The 19,801-nt window shown below is 47.3% G+C and overlaps 1 protein-coding gene across 1 annotated transcript; it reads left to right on the forward strand.

Annotated features, from left to right (window-relative positions):
• The first annotated feature begins 12,248 nt into the window (after positions 1–12,248).
• Positions 12,249–13,826, forward strand: LOC149450507 (E3 ubiquitin-protein ligase TRIM39-like). The gene has a single exon (XM_089691855.1). It carries the CDS (start codon positions 12,249–12,251, stop codon positions 13,824–13,826), a length of 1,578 nt encoding a protein of 525 aa, XP_089547981.1.
• The last annotated feature ends 5,975 nt before the right edge of the window (positions 13,827–19,801 follow it).

Below are 19,801 nucleotides of genomic sequence, written 5' to 3' on the forward strand. Positions count from 1 at the left end.
GATTTCTTCCCACAACCATCTACAAGAACCTAGAAATATTAATAGAGTTTTTTTCATAACTCTGGAAATCTAACAAAGTCCTTATATACAAATATTGTTGGGCTGGAGGTCATAAAGGCCTCTATTAATACTTTCTTACCTGCCCAGATAGCAAAGCCATAAAGGCTAAAGTTTCCTTTTTCTAATAGTATATATCTGATTTAGGGAGTTGTATCCTGTTCTTGTTTTTGCTTATGTTTCCAGATAATTGAATACTGTATGTATGTATTTATTTATTATTTTTGTATAAAATGTAAGCTGGTTGCAAGATTTTATTTCAATAAAATATCTCCAGCTATCCTACCCAGCTCAGGTGTGGTCGCATGGTGAGAGCTCTGCAGTGCTTCCAGAGGCCTGAGAAAGCCAGGGGCTAGATTTGCTCTGCCTGCCCAGGGAGGATGAGCAGTCCTGAGCAGGATCCCGGTGGAGAGAGACCACCTGAGGGCCCTAGTACCGGTCTAATACCAACACCTGTTGAGGACCTGGGAATAGGCCCAAGGAAGGAGGAGTTACAGTATGTACAGAGACTGTGTGGCAGCTCATATTGGCCGCCTTGGACGTGAAGAGGAGAAGCTGAATGCATGGAGGTTGGAGCTGAAGCATTTTAGATGGTCCTATGACCGTGTATGGAGCACCAAAAAGCAGGCTATGAAGCCTGAGCTGGAGGCACTTGAGCACAAAGTAAACAAGCAGACCCGGTTGGTAGCCTCTCTGAAAGCCACCAGTGGCCTGCTCAAAGAAAAGTATCAGAATGAGAAGCGGTTTAAGCTTGCCAGGAGCAAGTCCCTGGCTGCTGCAAGGGGCCATGTGGAGGTGGGGTCATCATCCTTGGAAGACCTGTCGGATGGCCCGGCTAAGGAGAAGAGGAGTGAGGGAGTACATGAGTCTGCTGTATCTGTGAGATCTACCCAGCAGGTTAAGGATCCCCCAGGGAGTGAAGTGGAGGAATCTGTCCCTATCCCCCCACGGCAGCCGCAGAGGAGCCAGGATTGGGGTTCTCAAGTGGAGGAGGCTGAGTGTGTGGATTCCCTGGATTTTGTGGCTGAAATGGACTCCCCATTCAGGGGTGCAGTTCTGTTTCACATCAGAGGATTCTGACAGTGAAGATGACAGAGTCCCGAAGCCGGTGAAGCCGAAGGAAAGGGAGCGTTGTACCTACAGCTGCACAGGCTCTCCAGTGAGCTGGAGGGTGGGGTGAAGCTAGCTGTCAGTGAGCCTGTGATTACTGACATGGATCTGCAGGTGGGCAGGATGGAGCCTCGTGCACCGGCGTGTGCAGTGAGTATGGACTCTAAGGACATTGTGCTGTCTGATGATTGTGTTCCTATGTGTACAGGTACACCCGGTGTTACTGATCCACCTACTATGGTCCCCCCTGCAGCTCCGGTCCCCCCGTGGCTCTGGCCCCTCCCGCGGTTTCCATCCCTCCCGTGGTTCTTATGCATCCTGCGGCTCCCATCCCTCCCACTGCTCTCATCCCTCCTATGGATCCCATCCCTCCTGCAGCCTCTGTCTCTCCTGCAGCTTCTATCCCTCCTGTGGCTGGTACATTGAGCTATTCAGCAGCCCTGAGAGGAGGTCAGGGTGTTGGTAAGCCTGCTGAGATGCGTGTGGGGGGGTCACCTACTGCAATCAGCAGAAGGAATGTGGTACAACTAAGGTGGATGGGTGAGGGTTCCCCACCAAGCAGGAAGGAAGTTGTGGATAGGGTCATTGAGATGGGCTTTCAGGCGGCAGATATCTTTGCGTTTATTGCCCCTGTGGGTACAGGGGAGTACGACATCTCCTTTGTTAGGGCAGAAAGCCTGGACATATTTTGGCAAAGATATGAGGCTTATTGTAAAGCGTCCCCTAGGTGGGCGGGGCTTCTCCCTAAGGTCGTTTCTCACCAGCCCCTGATAAAGAATGTTACCATCTTAATTAGGAATGAGTCCATACCAGCGGCGGACATAATGATATGGTTGGGGAGGTATGGAGAGGTCTTGGCACCCCTATGTAAGATTCTGGATGACGGGGATATGGACGGGAGGTTGGACGCCACAGTGAAGCTGAGGTTGGTGGGAAACGTAATACAGCATCTTCCCTCTTCAGCCTTTATGGGAAGAGACCACCTGGTGGCATTCTATGCAGGGCAGCCCAAGCTCTGCCATCGTTGTGGCAGTAATGGCCACTTTTCAGCGTCATCCGTGGTGTTGAAATGTTCATTATGCCAGGAGGTGGGGCATTTGGCAAGGGATTGCAATCAAATTAGGTGCAATCTTTGCCTAAATCTGGGTTATGCCTACAGCAAGTGCCCTGAGGCACTGCATAATCAGCCAGAACTAGTAACTGAGCTTGCTAGGATAGAGGCGGAGGAGGCGACTGCAGATGCAGCCCCTCAGGTAGTGTCCGCTGCAGTGGTAGTGGCCACCGCAGCGGCTGCTGAAGCCACTTCATCTTCAAGTGTTCCCCCTGTTGTATCCGTACCCTCCCCGTGTGTTGAGTCTGTGAGTGTCAAGTCTGTGTGTGTGTGTCTTCCCCTTCCCTAGTGTCATATGCGTCCCCTGCTGTGTCTGTTCCCCAGGCTAAAGCTAAAAAGAAGGGGATAAGCAAGGCGGCTGAGGGGGCTGGTCTGGCTGGGCATTCTGTTGCCCCTTCACCGGCCCTTCTCCTCGCCGTAGCAAGACTGTGGAAGGTCAGGAGTCTGCTGGGGGTGGGCCGGTTAAGGGGGAGGATTGGTCGGTGGTTGGGAAGGGAGGCAAGAATATGACGGTCCTCTCTACTTCATCTTCTATTTCCTCTCTGGAGGTTGATGACTTAGCTTTAAGTAATATGTTTGAGACCTTGTCTGGGGATGGTGGGGGACTGGTTGACTCCCCCTCCCCGATGGAGGAAGAGGAGGCTAGGGGGTCCCTGAAAAGGGCCAGGCCCCCTTCTAAGAAAAGCAGGACAAAAGCTAAGAAACGCCAGTCTTAATGACCCAAATGGCAGTTCCCACTCCGATTGAGGTGACAACCATTAATGTTGCAGCATAAAGTCTGTAAGCGCTAGGAGTACGGCCTTATTTTTGCTCAGTGGTATTGGAGCCGACATTTTATTTTTGCAAGAGACCCGGCTTACCAGCCTTGCCGATGTCCATCTAGCAAAAAGGGAGTGGAGGTGCGGTCCTTCCTTCTGGTCTCTTGCGGCTGAGCCTTACAGCGGAGTTGCGGTACTTTTTACCGGCATGGTAACGCGTCTGCGGGTCATTGAGGTGGAGATTGGAAGATGTTTGATCTTGGATGTCCTTGTGAGGAGGCAGGAACTGCGCTTATTAATATTTATGGACCGCAGTCGAGTTGGGACAGGAAATGCCTCTTTACAAGGATCAAGCCTTTTCTTTTTATGTCCCGGCAGGTTGTCTTTGGAGGGGATTTTAACACTGTGACTAGGCCCAAGGACAGGAAAGGCTCCAATGACAGGCTGGGATATGACAGCATAAATGCAATAGTCAGGGAAGCAGGTCTGGAGGACGCCTTAATTAAGAGCAGCCCGGACAGCACTGGTTTCACGTTTAGGAGAGGTAACTGTCAGAGAAGGATAGATAGGTTTTTTTTGAAGGGGGACTCTGCCTTTTTGGCACCTGAGTGCCAGGCGGTGGAGTTTTCCGACCACCTTTTATTTTGAATGTTTCAGATGCGCCACTGAGAGGGAAGGGCATCTGGAGGATGAATTCGGCCCTGCTGTATGATGAGGAAGTAAGACGATCTTTTGAGGAATTTTTTCAAGCTCAGGAGACCGTCCTGGATTTCTGCAACAGTAAACAGTAAGTCGGAGTGGTGGGAGCTTACCAAAGTGCGTATTGACAGGTTTTTCAAGGCCCTAGGAAAAAGGAAGCAACTTGGTAAATATATCGCCCTCCAACGGCTACAGAAGAAACTCGACCTCCTCGTCTCTAGTGGTGGAGATTCTGGGGCAATCACGGAGGTTAAGCTTCTCCTTAGAAAGTACCAGTATGATCGGCATGCTTCTCTGGTTCTAGAGAGGGATTATGGGAAGTACCACTCGCCTGATCCCTTCCAGAATTGCAAACAGAGTGCAGCAATTAAGACGGTCACCGGCTTCAGGGATAGTACGGAGTCCCTGACAAAATCCAGGTCAGGGATTCTGGAGGTCTCTAGGTCTTTTTATGAGGAACTTCTGAGTGAGAGGCACCTTGACCAGGCAAGGAAGTTGAGCTTTTTGGATTCTACACCGGGTTTGGAAGGTAACATTCCGTCTGCAAGTTTGACAAGGGAAATTACAGCAGAAGAGGTAGCCAAAGCTATTGATGGTCTGGCCATTAAGAAAACTCCTGGGCCAGATGGTTTGACAGCGGAGTTCTTTAAAACCTTTAAGTCCAGCTTGGCACCTCGCCTTGCAGAGGTTTATAATTGCTGTCTGGATGAGGGGTCACTCATCCCTCCCTCTATGAGGCAGTCAGCTGTAATTCTGCTGTCAAAGGGTAAGGACCCCTTGGCTATTGAGGACTGGCATCCCGTTAGCCGTCTCAAAGACGATAGAAAGATCCTGGCTAAGATCTTATTCTGGCGCTTGTCGTCAGTGGCAGATGGTTTACTTTCACTCCGGCAGCATTGCTGGGTCCAGGGCAGGAGCACCTTTACAGCGGTGTTAGCTGTCCGGGAGGCTCTATGTAGGGCTGATGGGGGAAGTATTTGCTGGCAGTGGACCATGTGACGGGCGCGGTGTCAGACCCCAGCCCTTCTCACCAAACTTGTGACCGAATAACTAGCCAAAACCACGCTGTCACGTGTGTAACAATGCCACACCCAGCTGCACCCTGCACAAAGATTTTCCAGCTAATGGACTACAATCTATGTACCTGCAGCCTGGATGCTATTGTTACTGGGTCGGGTTAATTATGCAATTAACCCTTCACACTGCCACCACCTCCTTTTTGTATAGAGAAAGAGGAAACTCAGCAATACACTAGGATGATTGGTTAACCGTCAGTATTTCACTATCTCTACAGACCGGTTATACAGAGGGTTAAATACTCATAGTAGCATTCTCTTTAGAGGCAGGGATTCGTAAGTTATATTCAGGAGCTATAGAAACAGTTCAACATTTTTAGAAAGTAAGATTTATTACCTAAAGGTTAAAAGGGTGCAGTACGAATATTTACAGAAAGAAGATGTAACCAATATATACCGTATTTTCTGGCGTATAAGACGAACCCCAACTTTTCCTGTTAAAATATAGGGTTTGGGCTATACTCGCCGTATAAGACTACCCCTCTTCCAACACACACCAAATAAAAATGAAAAAACATCAGATTTGATTTCAATATGGTATGCTATTTCAGTATGGTATTCCAATGATTGCGCTCGATTCTTCCCACTGACACCAATGATGGGGCACGATTCCTCGCTCTGACACCAATGATGGGGCACTATTCCTCCCACTGACACCAATGATGGGGCACTATTCCTCCCACTGACACCAATGATGGGCACTATTCCTTCCACTGACACCAATGATGGGCACTATTCCTCCCACTGACACCAATGATGGGCACTATTCCTCCCACTGATACCAATGATGGGGCACTATTCCTCCCACTGACACCAATGATGGGGCACTATTCCTCCCACTGATACCAATGATGAGGCACTACTCCTCCCACTGACACCAATGATGGGGCACTATTTCATCCACTGACACCAATGATAGGGCACTATTCCTCACACTGATACCAATGATGGGACACTATTCCTCCCACTGACACCAATGATGGTGCCCCATCATTAGTGTCAGTGTGTGAGGAATAGTGTCCCATCATTAGTGTCAGTGGGAGGAATAGTGCCCCATCATTGGTGTCAGTGGGAAGAATCGTGCCCCATCATTGGTGTCAGTGGGAGGAATAGTGTCCCATCATTAGTGTCAGTGGGAGGAATAGCGTCCCATCATTGGTGTCAGTGGGAGGAATAGCGCCCCAGCATTGGTGTCAGTGGGAGGAATAGCGCCCAATCATTGGTGTCAGGGGGAGGAATTGCGCCCCATCATTGGTATCAGTGGCGGGAAAAGTGCCCCATCATTGGTATCAGTGGGAGGAATAGTGCCCCGTCATTGGTGTCAGTGGGAGGAATAGTGCCCCATCATTGGTGTCAGTGGGGAGAATAGTGCCCCATCATTGGTGTCAGTGGGGGGGAATAGTGCCCCATCGTTGGTGTCAGTGGGGAGGAGGAATAGTGCCCCATCATTGGTGTCAGTGGGGAGGAGGAATAGTGCCCCATCGCTGGTGTCAGTGGGGGAGGAACAGTGCCTCATCGTTGGTGTCAGTGGGGGAGGAATAGTGCCTCATCGTTAGTGTCAGTGGGGGAGGAATAGTGCCCCATCGTTGGTGTCAGTGGGAAGAATCGTGCCCCATCATTGGTGTCAGTGGGAGGAATAGTGTCCCATCATTAGTGTCAGTGGGAGGAATAGTGTCCCATCATTGGTGTCAGTGGGAGGAATAGCGCCCCATCATTGGTGTCAGTGGCAGGAATAGCGCCCCATCATTGGTGTCAGTGGGAGGAATAGCGCCCCATCATTGGTGTCAGTGGGAGGAATAGCGCCCCATCATTGGTGTCAGTGGGAGGAATTGCGCCCCATCATTGGTATCAGTGGCGGGAAAAGTGCCCCATCATTGGTATCAGTGGGGAGAATAGTGCCCCATCTTTGGTGTCAGTGGGGGGGGAATAGTGCCCCATCGTTGGTGTCAGTGGGGAGGAGGAATAGTGCCCCATCGTTGGTGTCAGTGGGGGGGGGAACAGTGCCTCATCGTTGGTGTTAGTGTGGAGGAGGAATAGTGCCTCATCGTTGGTGTCAGTGGGGGAGAAATAGTGCCTCATCGTTGGTGTGAGTGGGGGAGGAATAGTGCCCCATCGTTGGTGTCAGTGGGGAGGAGGAATAGTGCCCCATCGTTGGTGTCAGTGGGGAGGAGGAATAGTGCCCCATCGTTGGTGTCAGTGGGGAGGAGGAATAGTGCCCCATCGTTGGTGTCAGTGGGGGAGGAACAGTGCCTCATCATTGGTGTCAGTGTGGAGGATAAATAGTGCCCCATCGTTGGTGTCAGTGGGGGAGGAACAGTGCCTCATCATTGGTGTCAGTGTGGAGGATGAATAGTGCCTCATCGTTGGTGTCAGTGGGGGAGGAATAGTGCCTCATCGTTAGTGTCAGTGGGGGAGGAATAGTGCCCCATCGTTGGTGTCAGTGTGGAGGATGAATAGTGCCCCATCATTGGTGTCAGTGGGGGGGGAATAGTGCCTCATCGTTGGTGTCAGTGGGGGAGGAATAGTGCCCCATCGTTGGTGTCAGTGGGGGGGGGAATAGTGCCTCATCATTAGTGTCAGTGGGGGAGGAATAGTGCCAAGAGTGTTACAGCATGGTGTTGCTGCACACTTACTGGCCGCTCCCTCACTCGATTTTCGTGGGGCTGTTGGGCTCTTCCTCCTCGCCGGTGTGCCTTTCCAGTGCTGGCACCCAATCACCGGTGAGGAGGCAGAGCCGAGCGGCCGCGCGACCATCGAGCGGCCGAACTGAATGAAGGAGCAGCCGCGCTTCCTGGACCGGATCGTCGTGGGACCGGGACCGGAGCCAGGTAAGGTACAGCAGCCCCCTGCCCGCCCCTGTACTTAGTGTCCCTTCCGTTGGAGAAGGAGGGGGGGCCGGCACCACGCCGCCCCTCGAAAAAGTGCCGCCCTGACACCGGCTAACCGTATACCGGCGTATAAGACGACCCCCGACTTTTCAGAAGATTTTCATGGGTTAAAAAGTCGTCTTATTCGCCGGAAAATACGGTATATATATATAAATACACAGAGCACAACAGCACAGCAGACAGACAACAGAAAGAAGTTTAGGTAAATAAGTACTTGCCAAATAAATGTCTGGGGTTAAGCAGTTCCAAGTCTGATGAGCAAAAAGAAAAAGGATTTCTGGTCTCGCATTGGGTTTCGTTGTTGCCGTGAGATTCTCCTTTGCGTTCTGTCCGATAGATGTTATATCGAACAGTCCTCACTTGTCTGACTCCTCACTTGTCTGACTCCTCACTTGTCTGACTCCTCACTTGTCTGGCTGCCCCTTTTTCCTACACAAAATCAACTAGTATCTTCCTACCACGACAAGCCAATACCTTATTTGGTAAGAGGATTGTTAGGCAGAGCTCAGCATCGTACGTTGCTTGCATTCCTGAGGGAGGGGGGAAATCGGAGGAGGGAGACTGATTTGGGAGTTTAAGAGAAATACCAAAATGTAGTTGTTTGGAGCAGAATGGATGACCGTGCCCATCTCTGTGTGCATGATTGTGACAGACCAGGCAAAGGCTTTCGATCGAGTCGATCATGAGTACCTCTGGTATCTCCTGGATAGGTACGGCCTAGAGGGGAGGTTTATTGGCTGGCTTAAGGCTTTATATAAGGGGGCTGAAAGCTTCATGTTGGTGAATGGCTGGGTTGGGTGGCCCTTTGGGGTTGGCTCTGGGGTGCACAAGGGGTGTCCGCTGAGCCCCTTGCTCTACATTTTTGCCATCGACCCCTTCATCAGGAGGTTAGATGGTGGAGCGTTTAGTGGGGTGCCAGTGGGAATTGCTGGTGAGCCGCCTCTAAGGGTTGTTGCTTACGCTGATGACATTTCTGTCTTTATCTCTGGGACTGAGGAAGCGCAGGAGGTGGTCTCATTGATAGAACAGTATTCCGAGGCGTCAGGCTCCAAGGTCAACCAAGACAAGTGTGAAGTTTTCTGGATGGGTAGGGAAGGTGAGAGCTTTTCACTTCTGGATGCCTTCCCGGTGCCCCAGCAGAAAGTAAAAATTCTAGGCATCAAGTTTGGCCCCGCTGATTATGGCAAGTCAAATTGGGAAGCTAGGCTGTCCGTTGCCGAGGTCAAAGTGAGATGTTTGGTATGGTCAACCCAATTGTGTTCTTCTGTCTGATGTTTTTTAAACATAATTTTGGTAGCATGTTGGCAGAGAGACCGCCTGCATGGGTAAGCCAGTTTCGGGCCTGGTTTAGACCCTTTATGGACTGTTGGGAGATAGGCGGGCCAGTGAAAAGCCTGAGTGTTAAGCATGGTAAGCTCTCGGCTTACGTGGCCCAGAACTTAAAGATACTTAGGCGGTGGCATGTGATGGCAGAGGAAGTCGGGTACCTCCCTAGGAAGCTTCTGGGTGAGAGGATTGTGGCTACCGCTTTTCATGCGCCACTGGCCCTGAAAGATTGCCCAAGCCATATTATGCGGGAGGGTCTACGTTTGATTAATTTGGAGCGGATTCCCTTGAAGTTCAGGGACCAGGCTTGGCTCGCGTTCCATGGCAGGCTCTATGTGAGAGGAAACCTGAGGTACCGTCCTCTGGATGACCGTGGTTGTCTGAGGTCGGAGTGTCGGGGTGAAGTGGAGACTATGGACCACTTTTTGCTTCGGTGTCCTTTAAAACATAGAGGTGTATAGAGAGGTGGGTGGGGCTCTGGGTGTTCCTTTCCTACACTGCATGTCTTATGCAGAGTGGGTGTATGGGGCATTCGAAAGTCACACGGGTTTTGATTTGGACATTCTTTTCATAGTCAGCTTAGCGGTCCGTTATTACACTTGGAACGCACGGTGTCAGGTCTCAATTCGGTAAAAAGTCCTTCCCATCCAGGTGGTGGTGAATGACATTCTTTGTGAGGTTGGGAAGATTCGGGGTCTTGAGAAAGACAGATTGCGGTGAAAAGTCTGGATGGAGGAACATCAGGCTCGTAGCTGCTGTCTGTTGATCTCGGGTGGTGGTCCCTGTCTCTTTTTTTTCCCTCTTTTCACTCCCCTAGATTTTGCAAGTAAGTATGGTTTTTGATGAAAGGCTGCATTCGCTGAAGGTCTAGGTTTCTTAATCTTTGGTGGGTATAGTTTTTGTATAGCTGTAAGTTTTCTTGGGTTTAAAGCCTGAGAGTTGTGTGATATTGGGCCATAAAGGCCAGCATCCTTCATGTATGCCATGATGCCAGGCCATAAAGGTCACTGACCTTTCCTGTGTATTATGAGGTCAGGCTGTAAAGGCCTTTCTTTATAGGTAACCCTTGATGCTAGGCCTGTAAGGGGTTTTTTTTTGATTCTTCATACTAATGTGGTAAGGCCGGAAAGGTCTTTTTTTTTGTTCTCTGAAGCCTTGTTATTTGGGCCATTTGTTTTCCTCTCCCTTTCCTTTCTACAGCCTATGGACTCTAATGCTACAGCCATAAAGGGCTGAATGTTCATATCTGTGTTTATGTTTTATTATGAAGTATTTTGTATATGATTTAGGCCAGAGGAATGGTGTTGTTGTATTTATTTATTGTTGCTTTTATTTTTTATAATTTTGTAATAAAAGCTTTTTGTTTGCTGGTCACAAGTTCTCTTGAAATAAAAAATTTCCAGCTATCCTGCAGCCAGGACCCTGGTGTAAATGACGCTCCCACTGTCCACACCCCCCACACCAGACACACCACAAAAGGTAGCTTGCCACCACCCAACAGTTTATCCGCAGAATGGTCTGCTGGGACACCCCACACACACAAATCTCCGTCTGGCCGATCCGTTACCTTTACAATCTGCATACAATCTGCCCACACACAGTGTAATTGCATACAGATTGGCAATGAGCTTGACCGAGCGTTTAAAGGCACTAAAATACAATCCAATCTAATCTCTCCAATCTAATCTCTCCAATCTAATCTCTCCGGAGATATGAGCACGAGCTTAAATACACAGAAGTCACTAATTTTAAGATTTAATATCCCGAAAGTGGGCGGAGCATAAGATATGTACAAAGTATAAAAAGTTACAGAAAATACAAAAAATATGAGAAGACACACAAATGACTATTCACTATAAAATAAAAAGGGGATAAAAGATAGAAGTAAAACTTTTACCAAGATTTATCCTGCGACTGGAGTAAGTCAGAAAGGTCCGTAATCCGTTAGTCCATTGACCAGCTCCATACGAAATACAATGTCCCAATGTCTGTGTACTCAATTTATGGGTATATGGACATAGGCGGTACATTAGTCCTCGGCCAATTGACCATGGGGGGTGTTCCTGTACCTGCCCACAGGATGTTCTGGGTGCTGACCTGCCCAAGTTCAATCAGACCAAGACTGGCTTGAAACACCAAGTTGGGGATTGGATTTCCGACACCAGCACATCAGCTCGATTGCGACAGTACCAAACACCATTCAACACTCCAGCGCCGCCTAACCATTTCCTGCATTTTCCTGGTCACAAATATGATTTTTATATGTTGGTGTGACCCACAGCATGCCCAAACAGAAGGGAGTATTTTCATCTCTCTGCAACTAATATTTTAGCTTTTATGAGAGATGAAACATACCCCTTTGATGTATGTTTATTCTTTTAGCTCCCCAGACAGATCAGAGACCCCCTGCTGTCATGAAGCTGAAATGTCTGTGTTTCTCTTTTCAGCTTCAGGAAGGTGGCCAAGTCTGATTATGTATAGGTGTCAAAATCTTATTAGCACCCAGGTGTCACTTCCAGCCAGAGGAAGCTAGGCTTTTCAGGTGCTAATTGATGAGCTAATTGATGACCATCTGTCTGAGTACCTATGACTGAATATTTCTTTAATGACAAGGAATGAGCTAAATTTACATTGTCATATTCTCTACAGGTCACATCTTATCTACTCAAATCTGTACATTCATGTCACATTTCTGTCACACCCTGTGACTGCATGAAGTCATAGAGGAACCAAGTTCCTCACAACTTCCTTCCCTTTCTGCATTGCCAGGTCAGTCGAGTGCCACCTGTAGTGGGGAGTACAGACTGCACCTGCCTAGACGGGGTGACTACCACCATTACTCTCTGCATGTTGGGGTGTTGGAACAATAATGAAGACATGTTTTGGGGGTACACAGGCTGCAGTATACGCAGTGTATAGTGTGAGCTCAGACTCTATAGAACCGAATCCCTTTTCAGCATCATGTAGTCACCTCCACTTCCCATCTCAATGCACTTAGTGCTCCTCACGTCTCCCCACATCCGTCTTTCCCTCGTTCTCTGTCCTGCAATGTTGGGAGGTGCGATTATCATGACTACTGCAAATAAAAGCTTCTTCCTTCTGTACTCTGATCTCCGTGTCCTATAATACTCACCCAGCCCAGCCTCAGGGTGTCACCCCTCCCCCACTGCATTCCTCTCCATTGTCAGAGACTTTCAGTTTCGTTTCTCTTCTGATGTCAGCGATGGCGTCTTCTGCTCTGAGAGCTGAGCTGGAATGTTCCGTCTGTCTGAACATTTATACCGATCCTGTGACCCTGAAATGTGGACACAACTTCTGCCGGCTCTGTATTGGTCGTGTGCTGGATACACAGGAGGGGTCTGGAGGATATTCCTGTCCTGAATGCAGAGAGAAGTTTCCGGGTCGTCCTCCACTGCAGAAGAACATGAAACTACGTAACATAGCGGAGAACTTCTCATCTGCTCAGCCAGGTCAGGAGGACTCCAAGGTCTTCTGTACTTACTGTGTGGAGTCTCCTGTACCTGCTGTTAGATCCTGTCTACACTGTGAGGTTTCTCTGTGTGATAAACACCTGAAAGTCCACAAAAAGTCCCCAGAACACATCTTATGTGACCCCACCTTGTCCATGGAGAGCAGGAAATGCTCCGTCCATAAGGAAGTCTTGAAGTATTTCTGCACTGAGGATAAGACCTGTATCTGTATGTCTTGTTATGTGATTGGAGGACACACAGGACATAAGATGATGTCACTGGATGGGGCTTCTGAGAAGAAGAAGGAGACACTGAGGAACGTTCTGCAGAAACTTCTGACAAAGAGAGAGGAGATGGAGGAAAGAGTCCAGAGTCTGCAGGAACACAGGAGGAAAGTAGAAGAAGAAGAAGCTGGTGACACCGAGAGAGTCACTGCCCTGTTTATAGATCTCAGGAGACGTCTGGAAGACCTGGAGAAGAGAGTCCTGAGGGACATCTCCGGGAGGGCAGAGCGGGTCTCCATCTTCATCCGGGATCTGGAAATAAAGAAGGAGGAGCTGTCCAGGAAGATGCGTGACATTGAGGAGCTGTGTAACATGACGGATCCACTGACTGTCCTACAGGAATCAGACACAGGTGACTTGTGTGATACTGAGGATGGAGATAATGAGGACAGAGAGAGACATGAGGAACTCCTCCATGATGGAGGGAGGCTGGGTGTGGCGTGGGTCTTACACACAAGTTTATCTGATATAATAACAGGGGTAAATGTATCCTTCTATATACAGGGGGCTGCAGACATATTACTGGATGGAAACACAGCTTATAATTATCTACAGATATCAGATGACGGGAAAACTGTGTCCAGGTCAGATATAGACCAGAATTGTCCAGAAACACCAGAGAGATTTCAAGATTGTCCTCAGGTGATGAGCAGTCAGAGGTTCTCCTCCGGGAGACATTACTGGGAAGTGGATGTCGGGGGGTCAGAGAGCTGGACAGTCGGGATGTGTTACCCCAGTATAGACCGGAGAGGAGGAGTGGAGTCATTGATTGGATGGAATAACAAGTCCTGGGGTTTGGACAGGGAAGGTGATCAGTATGCAGTGATACATGATTATGATGAGACCCCATTACCCCCCAATCCCTCCAGTAACAGAGTCAGGATAGATCTGGATTATGAGGCCGGGCGGATCTCCTTCTATGATCTGTGTGACCCGATCCGACACCTCCACACCTTCACCACCACCTTCACTGAGCCCCTCCATGCTGGGGTATATGTATGGGAAGGTTGTATAAAGATAGGTGGGGGGAGGGGGGGGGGGATGTGAGAACTCCGCCCACAGTCTGTTGATGTCAGATGAAGAATTGGAATTCATTTTATATTCACCCAATAGTATATAGAGGTGGGCGGGGCTTCCTGAAAGTTTTGGTAATATAAATAAATGTGAGATTTCTCCCTCTGTCACCGATCTCTGTGATTGGGTGGAATTTCTGTCCAATTACTGGAGTCACAATAACATTGGTCCTAATGGTCAGCGATGATGCGATCGATCTATCCATCCATCCATCCATTGACAATCTGACAAATTACTTAATTTTTAAGTTATTACAGTGTATGACACCAGCCATCTCCTCTCTGCCCCTCCCCCTCCTCTCTGCCCCTCCCCTCATGTGGTCCCTCTGTGTGCGGTGGCACCATGATCAGTCATAGAGGTTGGGGATAAGTCACTGTGATGGGATAGGATGGAGCCACCTCTCCTCTCTGCCCCTCCCCCTCCTCCCTTCCCCTCCCCATGTGGTCCCTCTGTGTGGGGTGGCACCATGATCATACATAGAGGGTGCGGTGCAGTCACTGTGATGGGATAGGATGGGGTCTCCTTTCCACTCTTCCCCTCCCCCTACTCTTTGTCCCTCCCCCCACTTGGTCCCTCTGTATGGGGTATGAGACATAGAGGGTGGGGTGTGGTCACTGTGATGGGATAGGATGAAGCTACCCCCCCCCCCCTCTTCTCTCTGTCCATCCCCCTGCTTCCTGCCCCTCCCCCATGTAGCCCCTCTGTGTGGGGTGGAACCATGATCAGACATAGAGGGTGGGGTGCGGTCACTGTGATGGGATAGGATGAGGTCACCTCTCCTCCCTCTTCTCTCTGCCCCTCCCCCTCCTCCATACAATCTATACTACAAAGAGATGGAAATAAATGTAACAATCTGAGAGGAAATATATGAAGACGTCTTCTACAGATTTACTACTGAAAGAAATAATCTGATGTACCAGAGAGCCCAGACTGTGTTTCTTAGTCCCCGGTCACAGCGGTGCGACTCGTCATGTGAGTTGATAGTTTCTCATCACATGACAAGTCGCACTCTATTGTCCACAATGGAAGCGGTCATACCGGTACAAATCCCCCTCCATCCGAGTCGCACCGATTATGAAAGTTCTTCCTGCACTACTTTTTCCAAGTTCAGCTGCGACTTGCATAGACTTGTATATAAAGTCACACAGATGTCCTGCAAGTCGCACCTGAAGTCGCACTGACATCCGACTTTGGAATCGAGCGACTTCAAGTGACGTTTCCAGATTACAAAGTGGGATCCAGTGGGACTGAAGACTTAGTTTGTAGGCCAAGTGGGTCAGGATTAGATCCCCGGTCAGGTGTTTCCTATCTGGGGCTCCGTTAGAGAGATTTCTCCTCACTTCCTGTCCCGGTGACAACATTTTCCTAGACAGGAAATGAGGGGAACTCTCCAACAGAAACACAGAGTGAAATAAGAATCCTATGTTTAGTGGAGTAAAGAAGGGGAAGGTTTGGGGCCCCTCTCAGATCTTTCTATGTCTGTGTCCCTGGTACAGATTGGCCCTCACTCCTTGTCCCAGAGCCCCTATAGTAGGAAAAGCCAGCCGGGGTTCTCCTCCTTCCCCACACCATCCACAACTAGAAATCAAGTCTTTGTCTTGGCATGGACTGTAATAGAACATCTCCTTCATTCACCTACATATGTAAACGGTGTTCCCACCACACATGTGAGGTATCACCACAAACGTTACAACAAGAGCAATGATGGCGGCTCCAGACCTCCTCTGTAACTCCAAACTGGTAACCCCTAAAAATGTTTAAATCCTCACTTATGGAGATTTTATAGTTCCGTAGTTTGGTTGCCATTTTACAGATGTGCGCAATTTTAAAGTGGAACATGTTAGGTATCTATTTACTTGTTATGTCACCAAAAATGGGTTATATATTGTGTGTTTTTTTCATTAAAATTCATTAAAGTGTATTATTTCCCAAAAGATTGCGTTTGAAAAATCGCAGCGTACATACCGTGTGAGAAAAATATTGCATCACCCACCATTTTGTTCTCTCGGGTCTCTTCTTAATATATATATAATGTTTAGGGGTTCTAAGTCTTTTTCTAGTAAAACAATGGTGATTGGTACATGTAGGGGGATGTGAGAATTGGTGGGGGGGGGGAAGTCGTGAAGAAACGATGTTGGATTCTATGAGATATTGGAAATGGTCTTTAGAGATGGAGGACATGGATGTTCTGAATCTATCTCTGCTTTCATCTTAGAATTCTCCTCTTTCTAGTACTTGCCCGTGTTACACAAGATAGCTATGGAAGGGGGCTCCTTCCAGCATTTCTATGGAAGAGAAGGATCATCTTAGAGGGCGGGGCTAGCCTCGGCCCCGTGTTGGTCCCCCCAATAGAATTTCCTATCATGGTGTAGCGCCTCCCCTGGTGGTTTCCAGGTATCTGCAGCCACAGCATGGGCACTCTGACATTGTTGTATACAAATGTAGCAATCTATACATTTCTGTGTTTTCTTCATTTTTGGAACATTTTGTTGTGTTGATTCTTAAACAATCCTCCATTATTCTTCTCCCTGAAGAAGTGGATCCCAATCCAGGAAACGTGTCGAGTTCAGTCATAGAATACAAATGGGAGGAGTTTGTAGAAATGAATTTGTGGAGGTGGAGATGACCATACGTTCTGGAAATGGATACATTATGTACAAATAATGATGGCAAATGGAGGTTATCTGAAAGCTTTGTTCTCAATGAATTTATAACTTCATGATTCTTCTGGAATAAAGTATATGAAATGGTAATATAATATATTTTGTGTGAGTTGTGCCTCAAAAACCCTTCCATTCCATTGACACATTCTCTATATACACCCCCACACCACAGTGCCAAGAGCCTGAGCCACTGTGAGCTTCTTGTGTGTGGGGACCTGGAGAAGTGCAGACCCATTTTTTTTAGCTGGCAGTCGGCTTTCATGTAAAAACAATCCTAGTGGCCAATTAGCTGTTGAATTGTTTTTACAAGCAGCGGGAAGGGACATCACCACCCCGCCTCCCACAGTTTTCTTGGGCTCTCCTGTCCCACAGGGGAATCAGAATGCAGCTGGCAGTTCCGCTAGCTGACCATAGAGCTGATCAGAGACCAGAATGGCTCCAATCATCTCTATGATCTAAGAAATCGGAAGCTATGAGCATTTCATCATTTCCCTTTCACCGCACTTTAACAGCGTCATTTGTAAATTGGGAAAGCATCTGATCACAGCGATCTTGGTGAGATGAGATGATGGAAGGGCAGAGGAGAGATCTAGAGTCTGATAGACCCCAGATTTCTCAAAAAAGAGCACTTGTTAATGCCTATTGCAGTCACAAGTAATATTTACATTCCCTGGGATAACAATAAAAGTGATAACAAAAAATGAAAGGGACAGTGTAAAAATAAATTTAAAAAATCAAAATAACTAAGAAAATAAAAAGCATCCTCGTCACCACGCACCTGCATGCGCAAGCGTTGACCCCGTGCCAGTATGTAAGCAGCGGTTGCACCATGCATGTGAGGTATCGCCGCAAACGTCAGATCGAGGGCAGTAATTCTAACACTAGACCTCCTCTGTAAATATAAATTGGTGACCTGTAAAGGCTTTTAAAGCATCGCCTATTGATAATAAAAATGTATGTACTTTGTCACAATTTTAAAGCATGTCATGTTTGGTATCTATTTACTCGGCATAACATCATCTTTTATATTTTATCAAACAATTTGGCAATATATTGTTTTTTTTGTGCATTAAAATTCTAAAAAGTGTATTTTTCCCAAAAGATTTGCATTTGAAAAATCGCTGTGAATATACTATGTGACGTAAAAAATTACAACACCCATCATTTTATTCTTCAGGGTCTCTGCTTTAAAAAAATATTTACTGTTTGGGGGTTCAAAGTAATTTTCCAGCAAAAAAATGTTTTTTCATGTAAACAAAAAGTGTCAGAAAAGGCTCGGCCTTCAACAGTGGGTGATGTGGGGCAGAAGGTTCTAATGTTGGCCCTGAAATATTGGGATAGTAAAAGCCCCTCCCCCTCCAGATGACCCCTTTTTGGAAAGTAGACACCCCAAGGTATTTCCTAAGAGTCATGGGGAGTATTTTGCAGATCTCATTTGTTGTCATATGTTTTTGGAATAAGAAAGAAAAGAAAAATGTATTTTTTTCTTTTCATTTTCAAAACCCTGTGACAAAAATGAGATCTGTAAAATACTCACCATGCCTCTTATCAAATTCCTTGGGGGGTCTACTTTCCAAAAAGGGGTAATTCGAGGGGGTGCTTCTACTATCCTGGCATTTTAGAACCTCTGAAACTGTGATAGGTAGTGGGGAAGTGATATGAGGAAATATGCCCTTTGAAAGCCTGGAGGTGGTCATTGGATTTTGGGGGCCTGGATGCAGCTAGACTGCCAAAAAGCCTCTCACATGTGGTCCCCCCATACTCGGGAGAAGTAGGAGAATGTGTTTTGGGGTGTCATTCCACATATTCCCATGGCATGCATGAGCAATATATCATTTAAATGACAACTTTGTTTTATGAAAATAAAATTGTCATTTTCAAAAAATTTGTGGCAAAAAAATAAAATGTTCCATGGCCTCAGCATGCCACTCTGCAAAATCCTTGGGGTGTCTACTTTCCAAAAAGGGGTCATTTTGGAGAGGGGGGTTGTTGCACTGTCCTAGTATTTTAGCACCTCGAGAAATGTGATAGTCAGAAAGTAAAATCTGTGTAAATTCCAATATACATCCCATAGTTTGTAGACGATATAACTTTCACACAAACCAATTAATTTACACTTATTGGGATTTTTTTACCAAAGACATGGAGAAGAATACATTTTGGCCTAAATTTATGACTAGCTTTGAGTTTATTGGATATTTTGTACAAGCAAAAGTGAAAAATATTGTTTTTTCCAAATTTTGATTTTTTTTTGTTCATAGCACAAAAGGTAAAAACTGCAGAGCTGATCAATAACACCAAAAGAAAGCTCTATTTGTGTGAAAAAAGGACATAAACTTTGTTTGGGTGCAGCATTGCACGACCGCACAATTACCAGTTGAAATAGTGCCGTGCTGAACAGCAGAACATGGCCTGGTCATGAAGGGGGGTAAATCTTCCGGAGGGCGAGAGGTTCATTTTAAATGTAAACTTATCCAGTGACTGCAATAGTCAGTGACCGGTCCTCTTTACTGAGAAATCTGGGGTCTATTAGATCCTGGATGTCTCCTCTGACCGCACTAAGATCGGAGGGATCAGATATTTTCCACATTTAAAGATGGCGCTGCTTACATCCGGGAATCTGGAAATGATGAAAATGCTGGTCACTTCTGGTTTCCTATACCATAGAGATCATTGGGGACCTTCTGGTCCTTGACCATCTCTATGGTAAGCTGGTGGAAGTGCTGGCTTTTATTCCAGGCTCCCCGGTGGGGGGGGTAAAGCCCGGAGAAGCAGGGGCACATAGTGTGATAATAAATCCTGTTCACCTTCCCAGAGTAGTACAGTGTCACTATGGTAACGCAGCACTGCTCTGGTCATAGTATGTAACAGGAAAATGGGAAAAATGGTAAAAAAGAAGAAAAGTTAATAAAAAAGAAAAAGAATATATATATATTTTGTCACCAGTCATTGTCACTGACCACGCCCACACCAGTTATATGACGGCGCTGTACTGCTATGGGGACAGGATGTAAAAAATATATATTGTGACCAAAAATTACAACTTCAAAAATCTCGCCATGCCTCTTACTAAATACCTCAGAGTGACTACTTTCCAAAAAGAAGGCATTTGGGGGGATTTGTACTGTTCTGACATTTGGGGGGATTTGTACTGTTCTGACATTTGGGGGGATTTGTACTGTCCTGACATTTGGGGGGATTTGTACTGTTCTGACATTTGGGGGGATTTGTACTGTTCTGACATTTGGGGGGATTTGTACCATCCTGACATCTGGGGGGAATTTG

The sequence above is a fragment of the Staurois parvus genome, unplaced genomic scaffold, assembly GCF_062004578.1.
Source record: "Staurois parvus isolate SC_StPar_1 unplaced genomic scaffold, SC_StPar_1.0 ptg000573l, whole genome shotgun sequence".
NCBI lineage: Eukaryota > Metazoa > Chordata > Amphibia > Anura > Ranidae > Staurois > Staurois parvus.